We start from the raw sequence: 17,226 nt of genomic DNA on the forward strand, positions 1-17,226 counted from the left end.
CTAACAGAGGTCTGCAGGTTTTTCTCATGGAAATGCAACTTAAAGTGCATTTACCTCACAGCTCTCCCTGAGCACACTGATACTGTGTCCTCCTCACAACCAAGTGATATTATCTTAGTCCGCTGCTCTCCTATGACCAAGGATGAAAATACAGTAGGTGCAACCGAAGGTTATATGCATGTTGTAGCTTTAAAATTTAAATATCTGATTCCAATACATTTAATTAATTATCTGACTCCAAAGAATAATCTTCCAGTTATTGTTAGAAGTATAATATCTAGGTGTTCCATTTGTATTTACTCTTAAACAGCTCCATGCTAAGCTTTCATTATAAAATGAGGTTCCTACGTCAGAGACTAACAATATAGCCTAACAATTGTTCTGTTAGCTCAGGGATTTCTATCGATGTGCAAGCCTAGGCCTTTCCTATATACTTGTCAGAGATTTTATTTAAACTTGCAAGTATTAGCCTTTTATGTTAGCTTGTCAGAGGTTACTTTCAAACATGTCTAACGTACTAAAACTTGAGGAAAAAGCATCTGGATGCGTAATGGTAAAGCATCTCACTGATGCCACTAAAGCCTTCCTTATGATAAAGCCTTCCATCTTGTACAATGAATATTTTTTTATACCCCAAGCCTCTTTGAAGTGTATCATGATCAGAGTACCAAATGGAAGAGACACAATACATTTTATGGCAGGATAGACCCCCAGCTTGGTAGCTCACCCTAGGATTGCTGTACCAAACATGCCCTGAGGAATATTTTAATTCAACACAGTTTAGATGACCAGGTTTAGTTTAGATGGTCTCTCAAACCCACATTCCCGATCATTTTAACATTAATCAAATTTCTGCCACAGTTTACACATGCAACAGGCCTATGGTCTTTTGACTTACTATTGATGAACTAATGATTAACTAAGAACATGCATGGCCATGCCTCCTACAACAAGCACTTATGATAAAGATCAAAACAATCAGTGTGTATTAAAATTAAGTGTGTGTAGTATGATTGTTTTTTTTTTTTTTTCAAATGATCAGAATTACTACAAACTGGAACTCTATTATCTAAGAGAGGAACTTTGTAATCATCACTTTTGCTCTGTCCGTGAATTAGTAATGAACTTCTTCTGTTACTCAGTACAGCACACATGTCTGTTATGAGTGTATTTTTACGCTTTTGGAGATATTGGAGCTTTCTATTTATTTGCGGGTCTCATTATATTTTTGTGGAACTTGTGTTATTTGCATATTATGCAACAGAAATAGCATAGACCTTCCACACAACTGTTTGTCTGCATTCTCCTGTGTTCTGAATGAAAAATCATCTGGCTGAATTTTAATAAAGATGTCAGTGTAATGAAGTAATATCTGTATAACCAACCACACTGTCATGACCCGTGTGTTTGCAAACTTTTGATCTCAGATCATTCTGTGTCAGTGACTCTGATTTGGTTTAGGCAGAGTTTTATGGAAAGTAGGACAAAGGGACAGAGTGGTTTGCATAAGCTGTTTTGCCTGAAGGAAGACAAATAACTAGCTCATTTTATCACCAAATGGAAAAAAGACTATGAAGGTCACAGAGACAAAATAAAAACATAACATGTGATGGTGCAACCCTGGACATATTACTATTAAAGCATAGGTTTGTAAACCAAATGTTGAGCTCCTCACTGTTGGACTGTGGCCATATTACCTGCTGCAGGAATTTCACATGCTATTGTGCCCTACCATCCGCTGATGCAGCAGCTACCAACCCCTTGGCAGATCTGATGATAATTTGTGCATCTCATCTGTACATACAGGGTGAAGAAATGAACAAACGAGGCTGAAGAGGTTGTACAGGATGGACTTGAGTTGACTGACTGGGAAATGCTTTGTGAGTCGTACAGGGAGGACACTGGGGGACTTAGCCACGGTATTACGGACAATATCAACTTCTGTGTGGAAAACATGTTGATCATAAAGACAGTGTGCTGTGTCCCCAACAACAAACCATGGATTACAAAGGATCTGAAGTCCCTGCTGAATAGGAAGAAGAGGGTTTTCAGGGCAGGTGATAAAGAGAAGATTAAGCAAGTTCAGTCAGAGCTTAAAAAAGCTCTGGAAGGTGAAAGACATCTACAGAGACAAGTTGGAGTGCAAGCTATGGCAGAATAATGTGAAGGAGGTTTGGAGTGGAATAAGAACCAAGCTACAAACAGGCTGGAAATGTTTTCCCCCTCCCCCAGCCTGACGATCGCTATTACAACTAACCCTTTGAGGTCACGTGAGTCAAAGAAGTCAACAATGAGGTCAGGCAAACGGATAGAGGTGATGCACTTACATTTACATTTATATCATTTAGCAGACACACTTATCCAATGCGACTTGCAGGAGTGCTTTGAAGTCTCTATCAATACATCTGGATACTGGTTCACTAGGTCAGGGACTAAGAATACTATCTGTATTGTCTCTCTTGGGGAGGTAATATAGTAGAAAAGCACACAGACAACACAAGATAAAGTGATAAAGTACTTCAGGAAGAGGTAGGTCTTTAGCTGGCATTTGAAGACAGCCAGTGACTGAGCTGTTTGGACATCTAGGGGAAGCTCATTCCACCACCTAGGTGCCAGAACAGAGAAGAGTCTCGATGCAGGTCTTCCTTGTACTCTGAGAGATGGTGGAAGCAGTCGAGCAGTGCTAGAGAATCGGAGGGAGCATGATGCAGTGCGCGGTGTGATAAGTGCTTTAAGGTAGGTGGGTGCTGGTCCGTTTTTGGCTTTGTAAGCAAGCATCAAGCATCAAGCAGTGTTTTAAATCTGATTCAGGCAACAAGAAGCCAGTGGAGGGAACGTTCCAATGGGGTGGTGTGGGAGAAGATAGAAAGGTTAAAAACAAGTTTTGCAGCTGCATTCTGGATCAGTTGCAGAGGTTAGATGGCATGCAGAGACAGTTGCAGTAGTCCAGTCTCAAAATAACAAGGTACTGAACCTTGCCTGTGTGGCCTGTGTGGATAGAAATGGATGAATCTTTCTGATGTTGTAAAGGAGAAATTGGCATGAGAGTGTCAGATTATCAATGTGATATTCATACAAAATATATCTTGTTCCATATTAAAACATTTATTTATGCAAATAATTTGCATAAATGAATTCCCTTAAGTCTTGAGTCGTTTTGTATTTTGTGAATTAAGGGACTTATAGCGAAGACGTAAAGAGCCGCATTAAGGGGCACCCTTGTTTAACACCACGCATGATTTCAAATGGTTCATTCAAATAACCATTAACATTAACTTGTACTTTAGAAATAAAAAAAGGCATTTTATCATATTAATAAAACTATCAGGAAATTTATACATACTTAAAATTTTCCACAATTATTCCCTTGAAATACAATCAAAGGCTTTTCTTTGATCCAGGGCTACAATATAAAAGCATTCACCATTCTTATCAAAAACTAATTCCCCTAAAATATTTAAACTACCCCACATAAAAAAAAGGTATTTAACTGCATTTAACTGTATTTAACATGTTTGTTGCAAATATTTTATAGTCTATGTTCATAAGGGTTAAATGCCTCCAGTTATTAATATCATGCACTTCACCTTTTGTATACAACAACGACAAAAGACCATCATAAAAGCTATCATACATATAACCTTTTGTAACACCATCATTGGGCACCATCATTGGGCACCATCATTGGGCAGTCGTAGCCTAATGGATAGAGAGTCGGACTTGCAACCCAACTGCTCCCCGGGCGCCGCAGCAAAAAAGGCTGCCCACTGCTCCGGGTGTGTGTGTGTGTGTGCACACTTGGATGGGTTAAATGCAGATCACAAATTCTGAGTATGGGTCACCATACTTGGCCACAAGTCACTTCACTTCAATAAACACACGGATCAATATTTTAGATAAATCCATAGAACATACATGATAAAAATGGGAGGCCATCCTTCCCTGGCGATTTTAGCAGTAATGACTTCATACTCTTTTATTTCATCACCTAAATTAGCCGGAAGTAGGCCTATATTAGATTCAAAATTCAAAGATTCTCTTAAAAGATCATCATCAATTTTGATTAATTTATACATATCTATACAAAGCTTATGGATAGTTTCTCTTACTTCTTTAGGGTTTTTAACAACAACACTGTCCTTTGCTTTAATTGCCTCTATATATTGACTTTCTTTTCTTTTGTTATAGGGCTATAGTATTGAAAGAATAAATACAGAGTTATACAAGTGAGAGAGAGAGTAAATACAAATAGGTTCATAGCAGTATGTAATAAATCGCTACCTCTGGGAGCAGAATACTCCTTTGGCATGGCATAAAAGTAGGTTGAGTACATCGTGAGCTGGAACCTAGAATCTCTCCTCGGGTCCATAGCCTTCCGAGTCCATGAGGTACTGAAGTTTACCTTCTCTGCATCGTGAGTCGAAGATCTCATTGATGATGTACGAAGGTTCTCCTTCGATGTCAAGAGGTGTTGGGGGGTGGGCGGTATGCTTTCTGTCTTAACTGGGTATTTGGCTGTAGTGTGGCAGTTCCAGCTTATAGGTGATGCCATTGATATTTTGCAAGATCTTGAAGGGGTGATGTAGCGGCGTGCCAGCTTCCTGGACAAGACAAACTTCTGGATGTCTTGCAGCATGTTTGGCCCTTGGAGCAACTATTGCATTCTGTGAGTACCAGGGTGTCCCAGGGAGTTGTGGGCCCATGTGATTAACATATCGTGGAGTGCTGATGGTATACACTTCCTCCCTACTGGACACTGAGTGCTGATTCTTCCCTCTGAAGCATTTTCAATCTCTTTGATTAGAGCTCCTATGAAATGGGATTCAGGGAGGATACATTCCTCAGGGCCTTCACAAGGAGGAGTGGGGTATAAGCGGGACAGAGAGTCTGCCTTGATATTTTTGGACCCAGGACAGTAGGAGAGGGTGAAGTCAAAATGAGCGAAGAACAGTGCCCAGCGTGCCTGATGAGAATTCAGCCTCTTGGCAGTTTTAATATACCTGAGGTTTGGGTGCAGGCCCCCCTCTAACCAGTGTCACCATCCCTCCAGGGCTAGTATGGCAGCAAGAAGCTATCTGTTTCTGATGTCATAGTTTCATTCTGCAGGAGTAGCTTCCTAGAGAAGAAGGCCACTGGGTGGAGCTTGGGCTTCTCTCCGAACCGCTGTGAGAGTACAGCCCCATCTCCCATCTCTGAGGTGTCCACTTCCATGAAGAAAGGTTTGGACTGGTCAGGGTGTTTCAGTATTGGAGCTGAGGTGAACACTCCCTCAAGATTTGTGATGGCTTGCTCAGATGATGGGGTCCACTGCAGTCGTTTACTTAACTTTTTTAGCAAGGTGGTCCGTGACAAAGCTATGATGCTGAACCCTCGTAAGAAGAAACGATAGAAATTTGAGAACCTAAGGAAGCGTTGCAGCTCCTTTACTGTGGTGGGGACTGGACACTTGGTGACTGCGTACACTTTATGCTGGTACATGAGCACCCCCTCTGGCCCAATGATGTATCCTAAGAATGCCACCTTGTGCACATGAAATTCACATTTCTCTCTTTTGACATAAAGCTGATTAGCAAGGACCCAGGATAGTACCTGTTTGATGTGCTGGGTGTGTGTAGCTTGGTGAGGGAAATATATCAAGGTGTCGTTGATATAGGCAAGGACAAATTTCCCCAGCATGTCCTGCAACACGTCATTGATGAGGCATTGAAACACTGCCGGCACTGAAGATGGCCCAAATGGCATTAAGCAATACTCAAAGTGGCCACAATTACTCATAATTGTCAACAATGTCAAATGAAATAGTTAGCACATATGCATTTATATATGAAATTATCTTTTGTCTTGCTTTAAATGAAGATGCTAATATCAAACAGTCCAGTAACTACGGCTATAAATAGCTTCAGGCTGCATTTGCAGAAAATGAGACACCACTACAATGCTAAATGTGTGTTTCACATTTAAACAAATGATAGAATGTTTTTTAAATAATGATACATTTCTTTTACAATTCATAGAGCTAAAGCATATTTCATAACAGCTCATTATAATTTTTTTATGACTTGAAACCCAATGTATGCACATTATAATTAATTAACCTTAACGAAGCATAATTTCAATATTGGCCACAAAGCAATGGACATACTGTACAAATGGACATACGCGTATAACCATATAGAACAATATGTAACATTACTTTTATTTAACTTTTTGTTGCAACTGGCCACTTATTTGAGAAAAATAATACTACATTAATGATAACTCAAGTGTTCAACTTTGGACAGTGTAAAATAAAAAAAGATTATAATTATGGAAATATTGAACAAAATATTGAGAAATATTGAGTTTGAAATGGCCATTTTGTAATGGATTTGTAATGTGCGGATTAACTGTGGTTTCAGGAAAAATGACTGGATTAACCACGCTGTGTTTGTGTCCCCCATGCCGATGCATGCAGTTATTAAACAGAAAGTGCCAAACTTTTTACAATGTAATATTTAGCTATTATGTTATTTGCTAAAAATGAAATTCCAATAGTGATTTGCAGGTACATGCTGAACTGACAGACTGTCACAAATCATTTTAATCAATGGAGAAATTCAAGCCATATTTACAAGATCATGAAATCATAACATCAGAGCAAAAACAAATGTGAAGCTAATGTGAAGGCTGTGTGAAACAGGCTGGGTGTAGAGATGAGGTGTAAGGATGGAAAAGGAATTCTGGAGACTTACTGATATTATTATTATTACTATTATTATTATTATTATTATTATTATTATTATTATTACTACAGTAAAAGTAATATATCTGTTGAGCTTTTGAACAAGCCAAACACTCTGTTATCTGTTTGCTAACTCTAGCTAAAAGATTGTCCACCCACACAGCCAGCTCATGACGTATAGTCCTATGGCTAAACACCACCATCGTATTTCTTAACAGCAACCCTACAATCTCACTGACAGCTGCTATCCCTGGGTGCCTGGCTTGAACCATCCAATGGGAGCATGGGGCATGTTACCTAACAGCAAAGAGGTCAACCACCTTTCCAAAATCTTTTCAGTTTTTTTTTCCATCTAGCCTTGTGTCTCCTCCTGCTTCTGTGCTGATGGGTATTTAATGCCTCACTCTGAGGTCCTTCACTCATTATTTACCTCATCACACTCTTCCTCACCTTCACGATGAAGCTGATCATCCTAGGGTTCGTGCTGCAGGCATTTGGGTACCTGGCTAATGGAAGGGTGGTAGAGTCTTTTAAGGATTCATGTCCTGATTTCTTCATTGAAGATCCATCAGACCAAAATGTCCACTACCCTCCCACTGTTCTTCATGATAGCCAAAATCCAAAGAGATACCAGCAGATTTGTCAGCAATGGAGCAATTCATACAGATACGCCACTCTGTATGACACAAAGTGCAGGATCCCAGTGTACTCTGCTTATTACTATGTAGGATATCACAAGGTAGACAAAGCTGAGTGGAAGATTGAGCCACAGGTGAGTTTCTGCTTAATATAGAGTTGATTACTAAAATATGACAAAAAGAAAAGCTGGTACCACTTTTGAATCATTTATAATTTATTAAATAAGTAATAGTTTGATAGGGTAGCCTATAAGCCTATTGTTTATATATTTAAACAATGAATGAATTAAATACACTTCCTACCCACTTTACTAGAAACATTTATTTTTTTCATTTTAGATGTATAGTTTAAAAAAATATCCCATCTGTTGCTATGCACAATTTGTGTTAACCATTCTCCAGCTTCTCAGTTTGTGACCACAGGGTGGCAGACCACTGTCAAAGACCTCTCAGATACATGTACTTAATAAAGTTGTCAGTGAGCATGGTTGTAAGGCAAGTGTTTTTATTAATGTGGGTGGGAAGTGTGTGTGCTACATTAATCTTCTTGATTGTATATATTTTTATGACAATTTCACGATGTTTCACAGTTTCATTATTTTCTTCTCCAGCTTGATGACCCCAATCTAGGGCCTGAGATGGCACGAGAAAACACCGTAGAGACAAAAGACAAAGGCAAAAACCAGGCACTGTATGATGACTATGCATCTCATGCAAAAGATTACACCAGGGGCCACCTTTACCCACGCTGCCACAATAATGATCAGGACTGTGCCATTGCCACCTACACACACACCAATGCCGTACCACAATCTCAAGAAGACAACAATGTGTGGGCTCACAAGGTGGAGCAGAAGATGGAGAAGCTCATACAGGACAACTGTGACAAGGGCTTTGCACATGTTGTGACTGGAGCGGTGCCTGGCCAGTCCTGGCTGCAGATCAAGAGAGATAACATCCCTGTCGAAGAAGGAGTCAACATCCCTGAACATTTCTGGACTGCCTACTGCTGCCATGACAAAAAAACAAATGCTCTCCTGTCAGATGCCTGGCTGGCCCGCAGAAACCCTAAAGGACTGGTGGTGCGGAAGAGGACGGTGAAGCAGCTGGAGGAGGAGCTCACCCCTCTCTATGGAAACCCAGAAGGAGGATTCAGCATGTTTGGAGGGTTGTGCCAAGGGAGTATCATAAGCAGATTTTATTATGCTCTGGTTGACCTTTGTTTTGACTTTTCTAGTAACTAAACATGAACCCTCTACTCTTGTCCAAGTGTTATACTTAGCAAATCACAGTTGTCTCTGACTGAGGTTTTGTTCCTGCACCTCTTATAGCAACCTCAATCTCAGGGGTCATCCCTTGTTGATTACTGTCCTGACTGATTTATGTGCTATTTGATTTGATGATAATAATTATAATAATAATGTATTGTTTATAAGTGCACTATCCTGGGTCACCCAGATGAGGATGACTTCCCTTTTGAGTCTGGTTCCTCTCAAGGTTTCTTCCTCATATCATATCATATCTCAGGGAGTTTTTCCTTAGAGATAAATTTATAAATTTAAAATTTACATCCTGAATTTATATATTTCTGTAAAGCTGCTTTGTGACAATGTCCATTGTTAAAAGCGCTATACGAATAAAATTGAATTGAATTTAATTGATTTGCCACATTTAAATGGGGTTTTATGTAGCCGGCAACTCCATCTGTACACGACAGCTGATGGAACTTTTACAGATCTTTGTTCTTCTTTTATTTTTATTTTCCTTATTTTTTCTCGTGCAAGCACTTTTCAGCAGTGCCTCTTTAACTGAATACAAATAAAATCAAAAGAAACCAAAACATTTAGCTAGCTTGTTACATTCAACTTCAAATTTAAGTTCAGGTTTGAGGTGGGTGTATTGTGTCAGCTTCATCAGCTCCATCTCTCTCTGGCTCACAGCATCTACTGAAAGGAAAACAGGCATATAAGTAGGCTGTCGGTAATAACACACAGGTGAGAACAAACACACATTACCCGCTTCAACCAACCCTGCTCTCTCCGTCCACAGCCACCACTCAACCACGCTCCCTCCAGTGTAATTTGAAGGACTACCAAGGAATTTGCTGCAGCTGGATGCATTGAGCTTCCTGTTGGGGGCAAGTACAGTGGCAAGGCAGCTAAAAAAAAGAGTCAACTTTAGATAAAATAAGTCAACTTTAAATAAGAGAAGTGCTAAAGAGAAGTGCTGCCAGTGCTGAATTTTAAATCATGTTTACAAAACAGCTCTGGAAAATTCTAATTTCTAAGAATTTTTTTACCACTTAAGTCTAAAATTCTACTCTGAGCAGCATTATAAATACAGCTCTGACCCCAGTTTGGACCAATGAACAATTAACATTAATTCATGTGAAATTATAGGCACTGTGTCTATCCTTCCTAAAGATAAGCAAGCAGCTTCTTTATCATTCAGGTTAGTTAATCATGAGGTTGAAAAATTCTTAATAAAATATAGGACACAAAAGTTCTCTTTCTTGTTAGCTTGTTCTTTATTTAAATGCTATATTTTGCTTATAATCTAAAGGTATTAATAGTTTTGTGTATTTAGCTACTAAATACATGGTCTACAATTAAATATGTTGCAGAAAAAGATGATTCAACAAGTCAAACAAGAAGCACAGTGAACTCCAGCAGATGATGGAGACTCAGCAGGGGGAAATATCAGGGGCACATTATCCACTTATTCGTATATATCACATAGTTCATATATCTCATATCCATAAAACTACAGAAGTAAAAACTAGATCGACTACAGCTACATTGACTATTGACTACATTTGTTGTAGAAAAATACAAATACAACTAAATGAAAAATACAAATATGACCATAGAAATTAACCAAAAGAGAAAGTTTGGGTAAATTTTTTTCTCCTTTCACCATCCTTTTAATAGTGAACTACATCTCAATAAACTACTCACACTAAAAGTGGATCATGCACTTGATGTGTGATCATGATTTGATATGTTGCTCTTCTTTTGCTACTGTAGTATTATTTTCTTTCTACTTGTGAAACACCATTCCATCTGGTTGCTTTCTCCATTTCACTGTGATATTTTCTGCCATCCCATGATCCTTCAGTTCCTGTTTGATCTAAAGAGCAGAATAAGACTTTTATTAATAAATAATACAGGACAGAGACACTAATCTCCTGTAAATCAGTCAGATTCAGATTATAATACAATACATTATAAGTGAGGTCTTGTGAAGGATGAGACCCACCTGCTCCAAGATGGCCGCCTTTACTGCAAATTTATTCACATCCTGATTGGCCCGGACCTTCACCCTTACGATTTGTTGTTTTCCTGTGATTACTAAATGTAGAAATGCAAAGATCCATACAAACAGAAACATGACCACACAATTAAAATTACATTCTAAAAGCTGTTTAAATTTGTGTAAATATGAGACTGAATAAAACTTTAACTTACCTGAGTAACAGAAGAAAAGCAGTATGTCTGAGCACAGTGCATCAGCAGCCTGATTGTTATTTAAATAACCACAATTTTCATACCCCAGTGCATTATCAAGTTTTCCAGACATCCAGCTGATGGCAGGGAAGTTGGTTTGGTCAGACCACTTCCAGGTGTCTCTGAACAGACCAATCCATGTCCAGCCAGAGATTAGTCCCTGTATTTCTGAGATTTCTGTTGCATCTCTTGTGCTAGCCAGGTCTGCATGATACTGTCGACAGTAACTCTGAGCTACAAGCCAAGTCATCATCTCAGAGAAGTAAATGTAGCTGTCCTTGTCACTGTGAGATTATAAAACATGATTACACTTGAATATTCAAAAATGTAGACAGATTACAACATAAAAACCCTAAACGGAAGTGTGGAAGTGAGGGAGTGGTCGAGCACCAGTTTGTGAATGGAGGGTAGAGCCAGGAAGAGTGAGTAGCAAGGAGCTACACCTGTGCAGGATTTGTCTAACGAGTGTTCTGTGTTTCAGTGAGCAGTGACAAGAACAAAAAAGGGGAGAAACAAGAACCACGACAGAGAGAGCTGAGCAGCACAGAGGCGCTATCCCACTACCAAGATCATTACAGGCCTTTCACCTGCTTCGTTCCCACGCTGGGCCGGTTCACCTGTCCTTCAAAGACATGGTAGTCCAGAGATCCCTTAGCAACACCATATCGACAACAATCTTAGTGTGGACACCCGATCGAGCCCGCGGCTCAGCTTCTCAATGACATGGATTACAGTTGCACACCAGCTCTGTGCTACTCAGCTCTCTCCTGTGGCTAGTCTCTTCCCTTTTTAATCACACAGAACACTCATTAGACAAATCCTATATAGGTGTAGCTCCTTACCACTCACTTTTCCCGGCTCTGCCCTCCATTCACAAACCAGTGCTCAACTACAGGAAGTTTCTCAGAAATCAAAGAAATAAGGGCAAATGGGGAAAATAGGGCAAAAGCACCACAGTTTTAGCCATGCATAGACTGAACCAGTAAAACATTGCCCCAAGTGCACTAAATGTCAAGGATCATAAAGCTTTTGTCTGATAAGATCTTAATTGCTTTTGTCTGATAGCTAAAATGTGTTCTAAGATTTTCTGTTTCATATTTTTTGCACGTGAGAGCACACTTAAGGTCAGTGAGCACACTGAATACATACAGTTCACAATTAGTTTTTTAGAAGACAACATTGTCTGCTGAGAAAATAGGAACGTAATTAATAATATGTAGATTCTCACCATCAAAACACAAATAGGGGTATTTTTCTGTACATGCTCTATCTGACCAACTCATTTGAGTAATTATTTTACACACATGATGTCCACCTGCGTTGTTAGGCTCTACTGCAGCCCATTTTTCAAGAGGGGTGAATCATGTGGAGAAGAGTCTTGATGGTTTTATGCAATATTAGAGCTTTTACAGACTTTCTTATTTAATTTTATCGTTTCAGTGTGAAAGATCTTTTGTTATTTTTATTGAATTATAAAATATTTCTTTATTATATTTTTTGCATATATTTTGAATTTCACTAAATCTACCTCTAGTGCTACATGTCCTAATTATTACAGTTCATTTTGTTAGCTGTGTCCTGTACCACACAGTAGGACTACCTGTTTAGAACATCACACACACTGAGAAGCTCAATAAAAACTTGAGTCTTTGTAATGTTATTTAACACACACACAAATTTATTTTCTCTCACCTATGACAAACAGGAGTATGATCACATGATGTTGCTCCATCACTGATCCCTAAAATCCCTCAGCAGTTCTGATCAAAATGGTGACTTCAGTCAAAACGATAACTGCAAGGACCACATCAGTACATATAATTTATATTCAAAGTTACAAACAAATCATTGCAATTTTCATTCACTACCACAACATATTTGTCATGAATACCCTGACATGATCTGCACAGTTCATGTTTTGGTTTCCCTTCATGTGACACTTTATTTACATTGACATTTGTGCCTTTGTAGTGATTTGTGTTTTGTCTCCACCCCTGTCCTGCCTTGTCTTCCCCGAGTGTGTCCAGATATTCGAAGGTTCATCCATTGATTAGTTTGCCTGTTTTAACATTGTTGTGTCTTGATCTACTTGTAAAATTTTATGCATTTGTATTGTTAAGTCTTAGCCTTTTTCCTGTGTTTCTTGTTTCTGGCTTCTTGTTGTACTTCCTTGTTTTGACTCTGTTTTCACCTACAGACTTTGATGATGATTCATGTGCATAATTTATGCACTTGTGTCTTGCCTATCACCCTTGCACATTAAAATATAAGTCAAATAACAAAATAGTCTAAAGAAGGAAAGCTGTGTGCACCCAAGCACCTGCCCCTTTGATATCTGTAGAGCTCCCTTTTTGAAAGGTTCTTTTCAGGGCTGTTCAGTAGAGCAATACTGTAGTATGTGCTGTTGGAAGAAATACAGTGTAGATACTCACCATCCACTTTAATAGGCACACCTGTAAGAGCTTCAGTTAATGTTCACATCACACAACAGAATGAAGAAAAACTGTGATCACTGTGAGTTTGATCATGGCATGGATGTTGGTGACAGATGGGCTGGTTTGAGTATTTCATAAATTGCTGATCTAGTGGGATTTTTCACACACAACAGTCTCTAGAGTTTACACAGAATGGGGCAAAAAAAAAAACAACAACGAGATGGCGACAGTTCCCTGAATGGAAACGCCTTGTTGATAAGAGAGGTCAGAGGAAAATGGCCAGATTGGTTCAAGCTGCAAACAATCACACTTTACAACCGTGGTGAGCAGAAAAACAAGTCGGCATGCACAAAACATCAAACCTTGAGGTGGATTGGCTACAATAGCACAAGACCACATCAGGTTCCACTCCTGTTATCCAAGAACAGGAATCTGAGGCTATCATGGGCACAGACTCATCCAAACCTGACAGCTGAATTGTATTGTACTACAATTGTATTGTAGCACAAATTAAAATTAAACTATAACTAAGGGCACACTGTATTTCATGTAGATCCCACAGTCAGCATTTTTACATTTAATATCAACAGTATTAAAGTTCGGTATTCGAGTAGAGTAGAGTAGAGTAGAGTAGAGTAGAGTAGTATATTTCTGTTTAAATTTGTATTTTGGATCAATAGTGATGTTCAGGGGTGAGTGCAAGTTTTCCTAATCATGTGTTAAATACCCTAACAACAATAAACTGTTTGTATTTTCAATCAACCCTGATGCTTAGGATTGGGTACAAGATTTCCTAAAAGTCGCATGTTAAATAGGCTAACAACATTAAACTATTTTTTAAACTATTTTTCTGTGATATACAACAGAAAAATCATAAATGCTAAATTAATAATAAATTAATTATTAAACTAATTACTCAGGGACTTCAGGCTAACACTACTCTGTGTCTTCTGTGAGGTAGTCGGACTTTCACAGCTGATGATTTATGATTATTAGCACAGCTCACCTGCTGGAACAATGAAAACATTACATGGTTTCATGTTTTCAATTTATTAGTGATTGTATATTGGTTATCATAAATATCTAGATTTTTACTTATAATATTTCAGTATGTTAAGCACTTAATGATTTTTAACTCAAATTTAAAAAGTGCTATATAATTAAAGATATCACACAGCATTAGACTATCTAAAATAAACCTATCAGAGGCTCTGATTCTGATTAAAACCTCAATCCATGAGCCTGTAATAACCTGCCAGTTGTACAGATCTCTGCACAGCCCTGGTCTAAAGAACACAAATATATTAAAAATTAGAAATTAATGTCAAGCTCCATAAAACATTTACACTTATTAAGTGGCACAAAATAGCTGAAGTATTTCAATAGAATACTGAGACATACCTGAAATGTGAAAGAGGTAAACATTCTACTGAATGTTGTAGTTTTTGTGTCTTGTAGAGATGTTCTGCAGTATCTGATTAACTGAGCTGTTATCTGCTTCTTTTAGGATTAATGCAAACCACCACCTCCCTATTTTCCAAAACAAAGTGGATGGAAATTGGAGATGGAGGTGGGTCACAAAAAAAAAAAAAAGGAGGGCTAGACAAATCACAGAGCAGCACCTGTGAGTCCCCATGCAAAAGTACCTTTTGGCTAAAGGCACTGGTGTCAGGAGACTGGAGTCCACATGTGGCAAATTTATTTGATTGGACATGATAGAAAGGGACACACCTCTGTGCATAAAGTCCCACAATTCACAGTGTCAGACCAAAATTCAACTCAGCATACAAACATCCCAGTTCACCACAACACACTATGCCTGTGAACCCTCCAGACCTGCTCCTGTACCTAAGAAAAAACTATTCACAAAAGGCTTGACTAAACAAATGTGTTTTCAGCCTAGACTTAAACACTGAGTCTGAGTCCCGAACACTAATTGGAAGTCTGTTCCATAACTGTGGGGCTTTGTAAGAGAAAGCTCTACCCCTGCTGTATTCATCACTATTCAAGGTACCAACAAATAGCCTGCACCTTTTGATCGAAGTAGGTGTGGCGGATCATAAAAGACCAAAAGTTCGCTCAGGTACTGTGGTGCGAGACCGGTCAATAGTTGTATTTTATAATCAAAACGAAATTTGATTGGGAGGCAATGCAGGGTGGATAAGATAGGGGTGATGTGGTCAAATCTTCTGGTTCTAGTAAGGACTCTCGCTGCTGCATTCTGGACTAACTGAAGCTTGTTTATGCATCTACTGGAACATCCAGAACTGTTCATAAACTGCAATCAAAATATCTGGGCAAGGGTAACTTATAAAACTATTTCTAAAACTTTGAATCTTCCCAGGAGCGCTGTGGGCTAAATCATTGTGAAATGGAAGATTTTAGGGGAATGACCAGGGGGAATGCCCAAGAACCCAAAAATCTTTGGCAGAGAAAGGAGAAACTGCTGGAAGGAAAACATCTCAGCAATACTCCATCAGTCAGGGCTTTATGGCAGAAGCCACTCCTGAGTAAAAAGCATATGGCAGGCATTTGTTTCTCTGGTCTCGTACACACAATATCAGACTGTGGCAAAGGTTCGCCTTTCAGGACAATGCTAAAGTGGCTTTGGGACATGTCTCTTAATGTCCTTGAGTAGCCCAGATTGAACCCCATAGAAAATATGTGGAGAGACCTAAAAACGGCAGTTCGCAGATGCTCCCCATCCAGTCTTATTAAGCTTGAGAGGATCTGCCGGAAAGAACTGGAGAAACTGCCTAAACCAGGGGTTTCATTTATTAAGCAAACGATTTTTTGCATAAACCATGCAAACACACATTTCTTTGCATGGAATGTGATTTTTCAAATTTTGCTTGTGCATGAGGATGTACTGTATGTATATACTCACTGAGCTCTTTATTAGGCACACTACATTAATAGTGGGTAGGGCCTCCCTTTGTTCTCAAAACAGTATCAATTCTTCCTCACACCATTACACCACCTCCACCAGCCTGGACTGAAATCGAGATTCATCAGACCAGGTTACGTTTTTTAACTACATCTTCAACTGTCCACTTTTGAGCCTGTGCCCACTGCAGCCTCAGCTTTCTGTTCTTGGCTGACAGAAGTGGAACCTGACATGGTCTTCTACTGTTGTAGCCTCAAGGTTCGATGTGTGCATTCTGAGATGCTTTTCAGCTCAATACAATTGTACTGAGTAGTTATCCTAGTTACTGTAGCCTTTGTTCCGGCTCAAACCAGTCTGGCCATTCTCCATTGACCTCTCTCATCAGCAAGGCATTTCTGTCCCCAGAACTGTCGCTCAGTAGATGTTAAGATGCGAAGGTAAGTGCATTTACAATATATTGTCTTAATGTAGAGTGATAATTCAACTGTTAAGAAAGCCTAATGAGTGGTAGACCAGGTTATATTAGATGGAAAATGTTTGCTGAGTACCTATTTAACTAACAAGATAACTGGCTAACTACAAAAATGCACAGCACTTAGATTCTGAGTCCAATTATTCCATCGTATGTTTTAACAGTGGGCAGCACTAAAATTGCTCAAAGGGGTAATAGAGTCAAACAGGCTTTTCCAATGCTACCCCGCTGCCAGTCTGCATTATAGCCAATGTCCAAGAACACAGAACTCTGACAGAGAATTCACGGCTTTTCTGTCATTTAAAAGTCAACAGCTCCTTCCCTCGTATGTTTAAGTAACTGTTACATTGAGTGTGATCTTTGAGTAAGATGCTGTTCTCATACAAATTTGCATTTAATTCTCCTAAGACAGTGAGGACAATGTTCACATCTTAAGGGGTAATTTTAATATACAACACAGCATAATGCTGCTCTTGGGGCAGGAGTAAAAAAATCTATTCTTGTATTTATGGGTCATTCCTGGGATTCTGCAATATTTCAGTCCCCCAGACTTTTTAAAGTGGTGAA

At 39.0% G+C, this 17,226-nt stretch overlaps 1 protein-coding gene and 1 long non-coding RNA gene across 2 annotated transcripts; one reads left to right on the forward strand and one right to left on the reverse strand.

Moving 5' to 3' along the window:
- Positions 1–7,087: 7,087 nt before the first annotated feature.
- On the forward strand, positions 7,088–9,016 carry LOC113525267 (endonuclease domain-containing 1 protein). Its single transcript, XM_026911740.3, has 2 exons — positions 7,088–7,493; positions 7,971–9,016. The coding sequence occupies exons 1-2, from the start codon at positions 7,179–7,181 to the stop codon at positions 8,601–8,603; spliced, it is 948 nt and encodes a 315-aa protein (XP_026767541.1). The 5' UTR covers positions 7,088–7,178; the 3' UTR covers positions 8,604–9,016.
- Positions 8,915–14,792, reverse strand: LOC117599753 (uncharacterized). The gene is made up of 5 exons (XR_008305218.1): positions 14,702–14,792; positions 12,558–12,659; positions 10,827–11,149; positions 10,618–10,709; positions 8,915–10,488 (listed from the first exon to the last, which is right to left on the reverse strand). It is a non-coding gene; the product is annotated as an uncharacterized LOC117599753 (long non-coding RNA).
- Between the last annotated feature and the right edge of the window lie 2,434 nt (positions 14,793–17,226).

This window comes from Pangasianodon hypophthalmus, chromosome 19 (assembly GCF_027358585.1).
Source record: "Pangasianodon hypophthalmus isolate fPanHyp1 chromosome 19, fPanHyp1.pri, whole genome shotgun sequence".
In the NCBI taxonomy this organism is placed as follows: domain Eukaryota; kingdom Metazoa; phylum Chordata; class Actinopteri; order Siluriformes; family Pangasiidae; genus Pangasianodon; species Pangasianodon hypophthalmus.

Coding starts and splice junctions, on each gene's coding strand:
- LOC113525267 (XM_026911740.3), top strand. CDS start 7,179: ATGAAGCTGATCATCCTAGGGTTCGTGCTGCAGGCATTTGGGTACCTG. Junction 7,494..7,970: donor AGTGGAAGATTGAGCCACAG/GTGAGTTTCTGC, acceptor TTTCTTCTCCAG/CTTGATGACCCCAATCTAGG.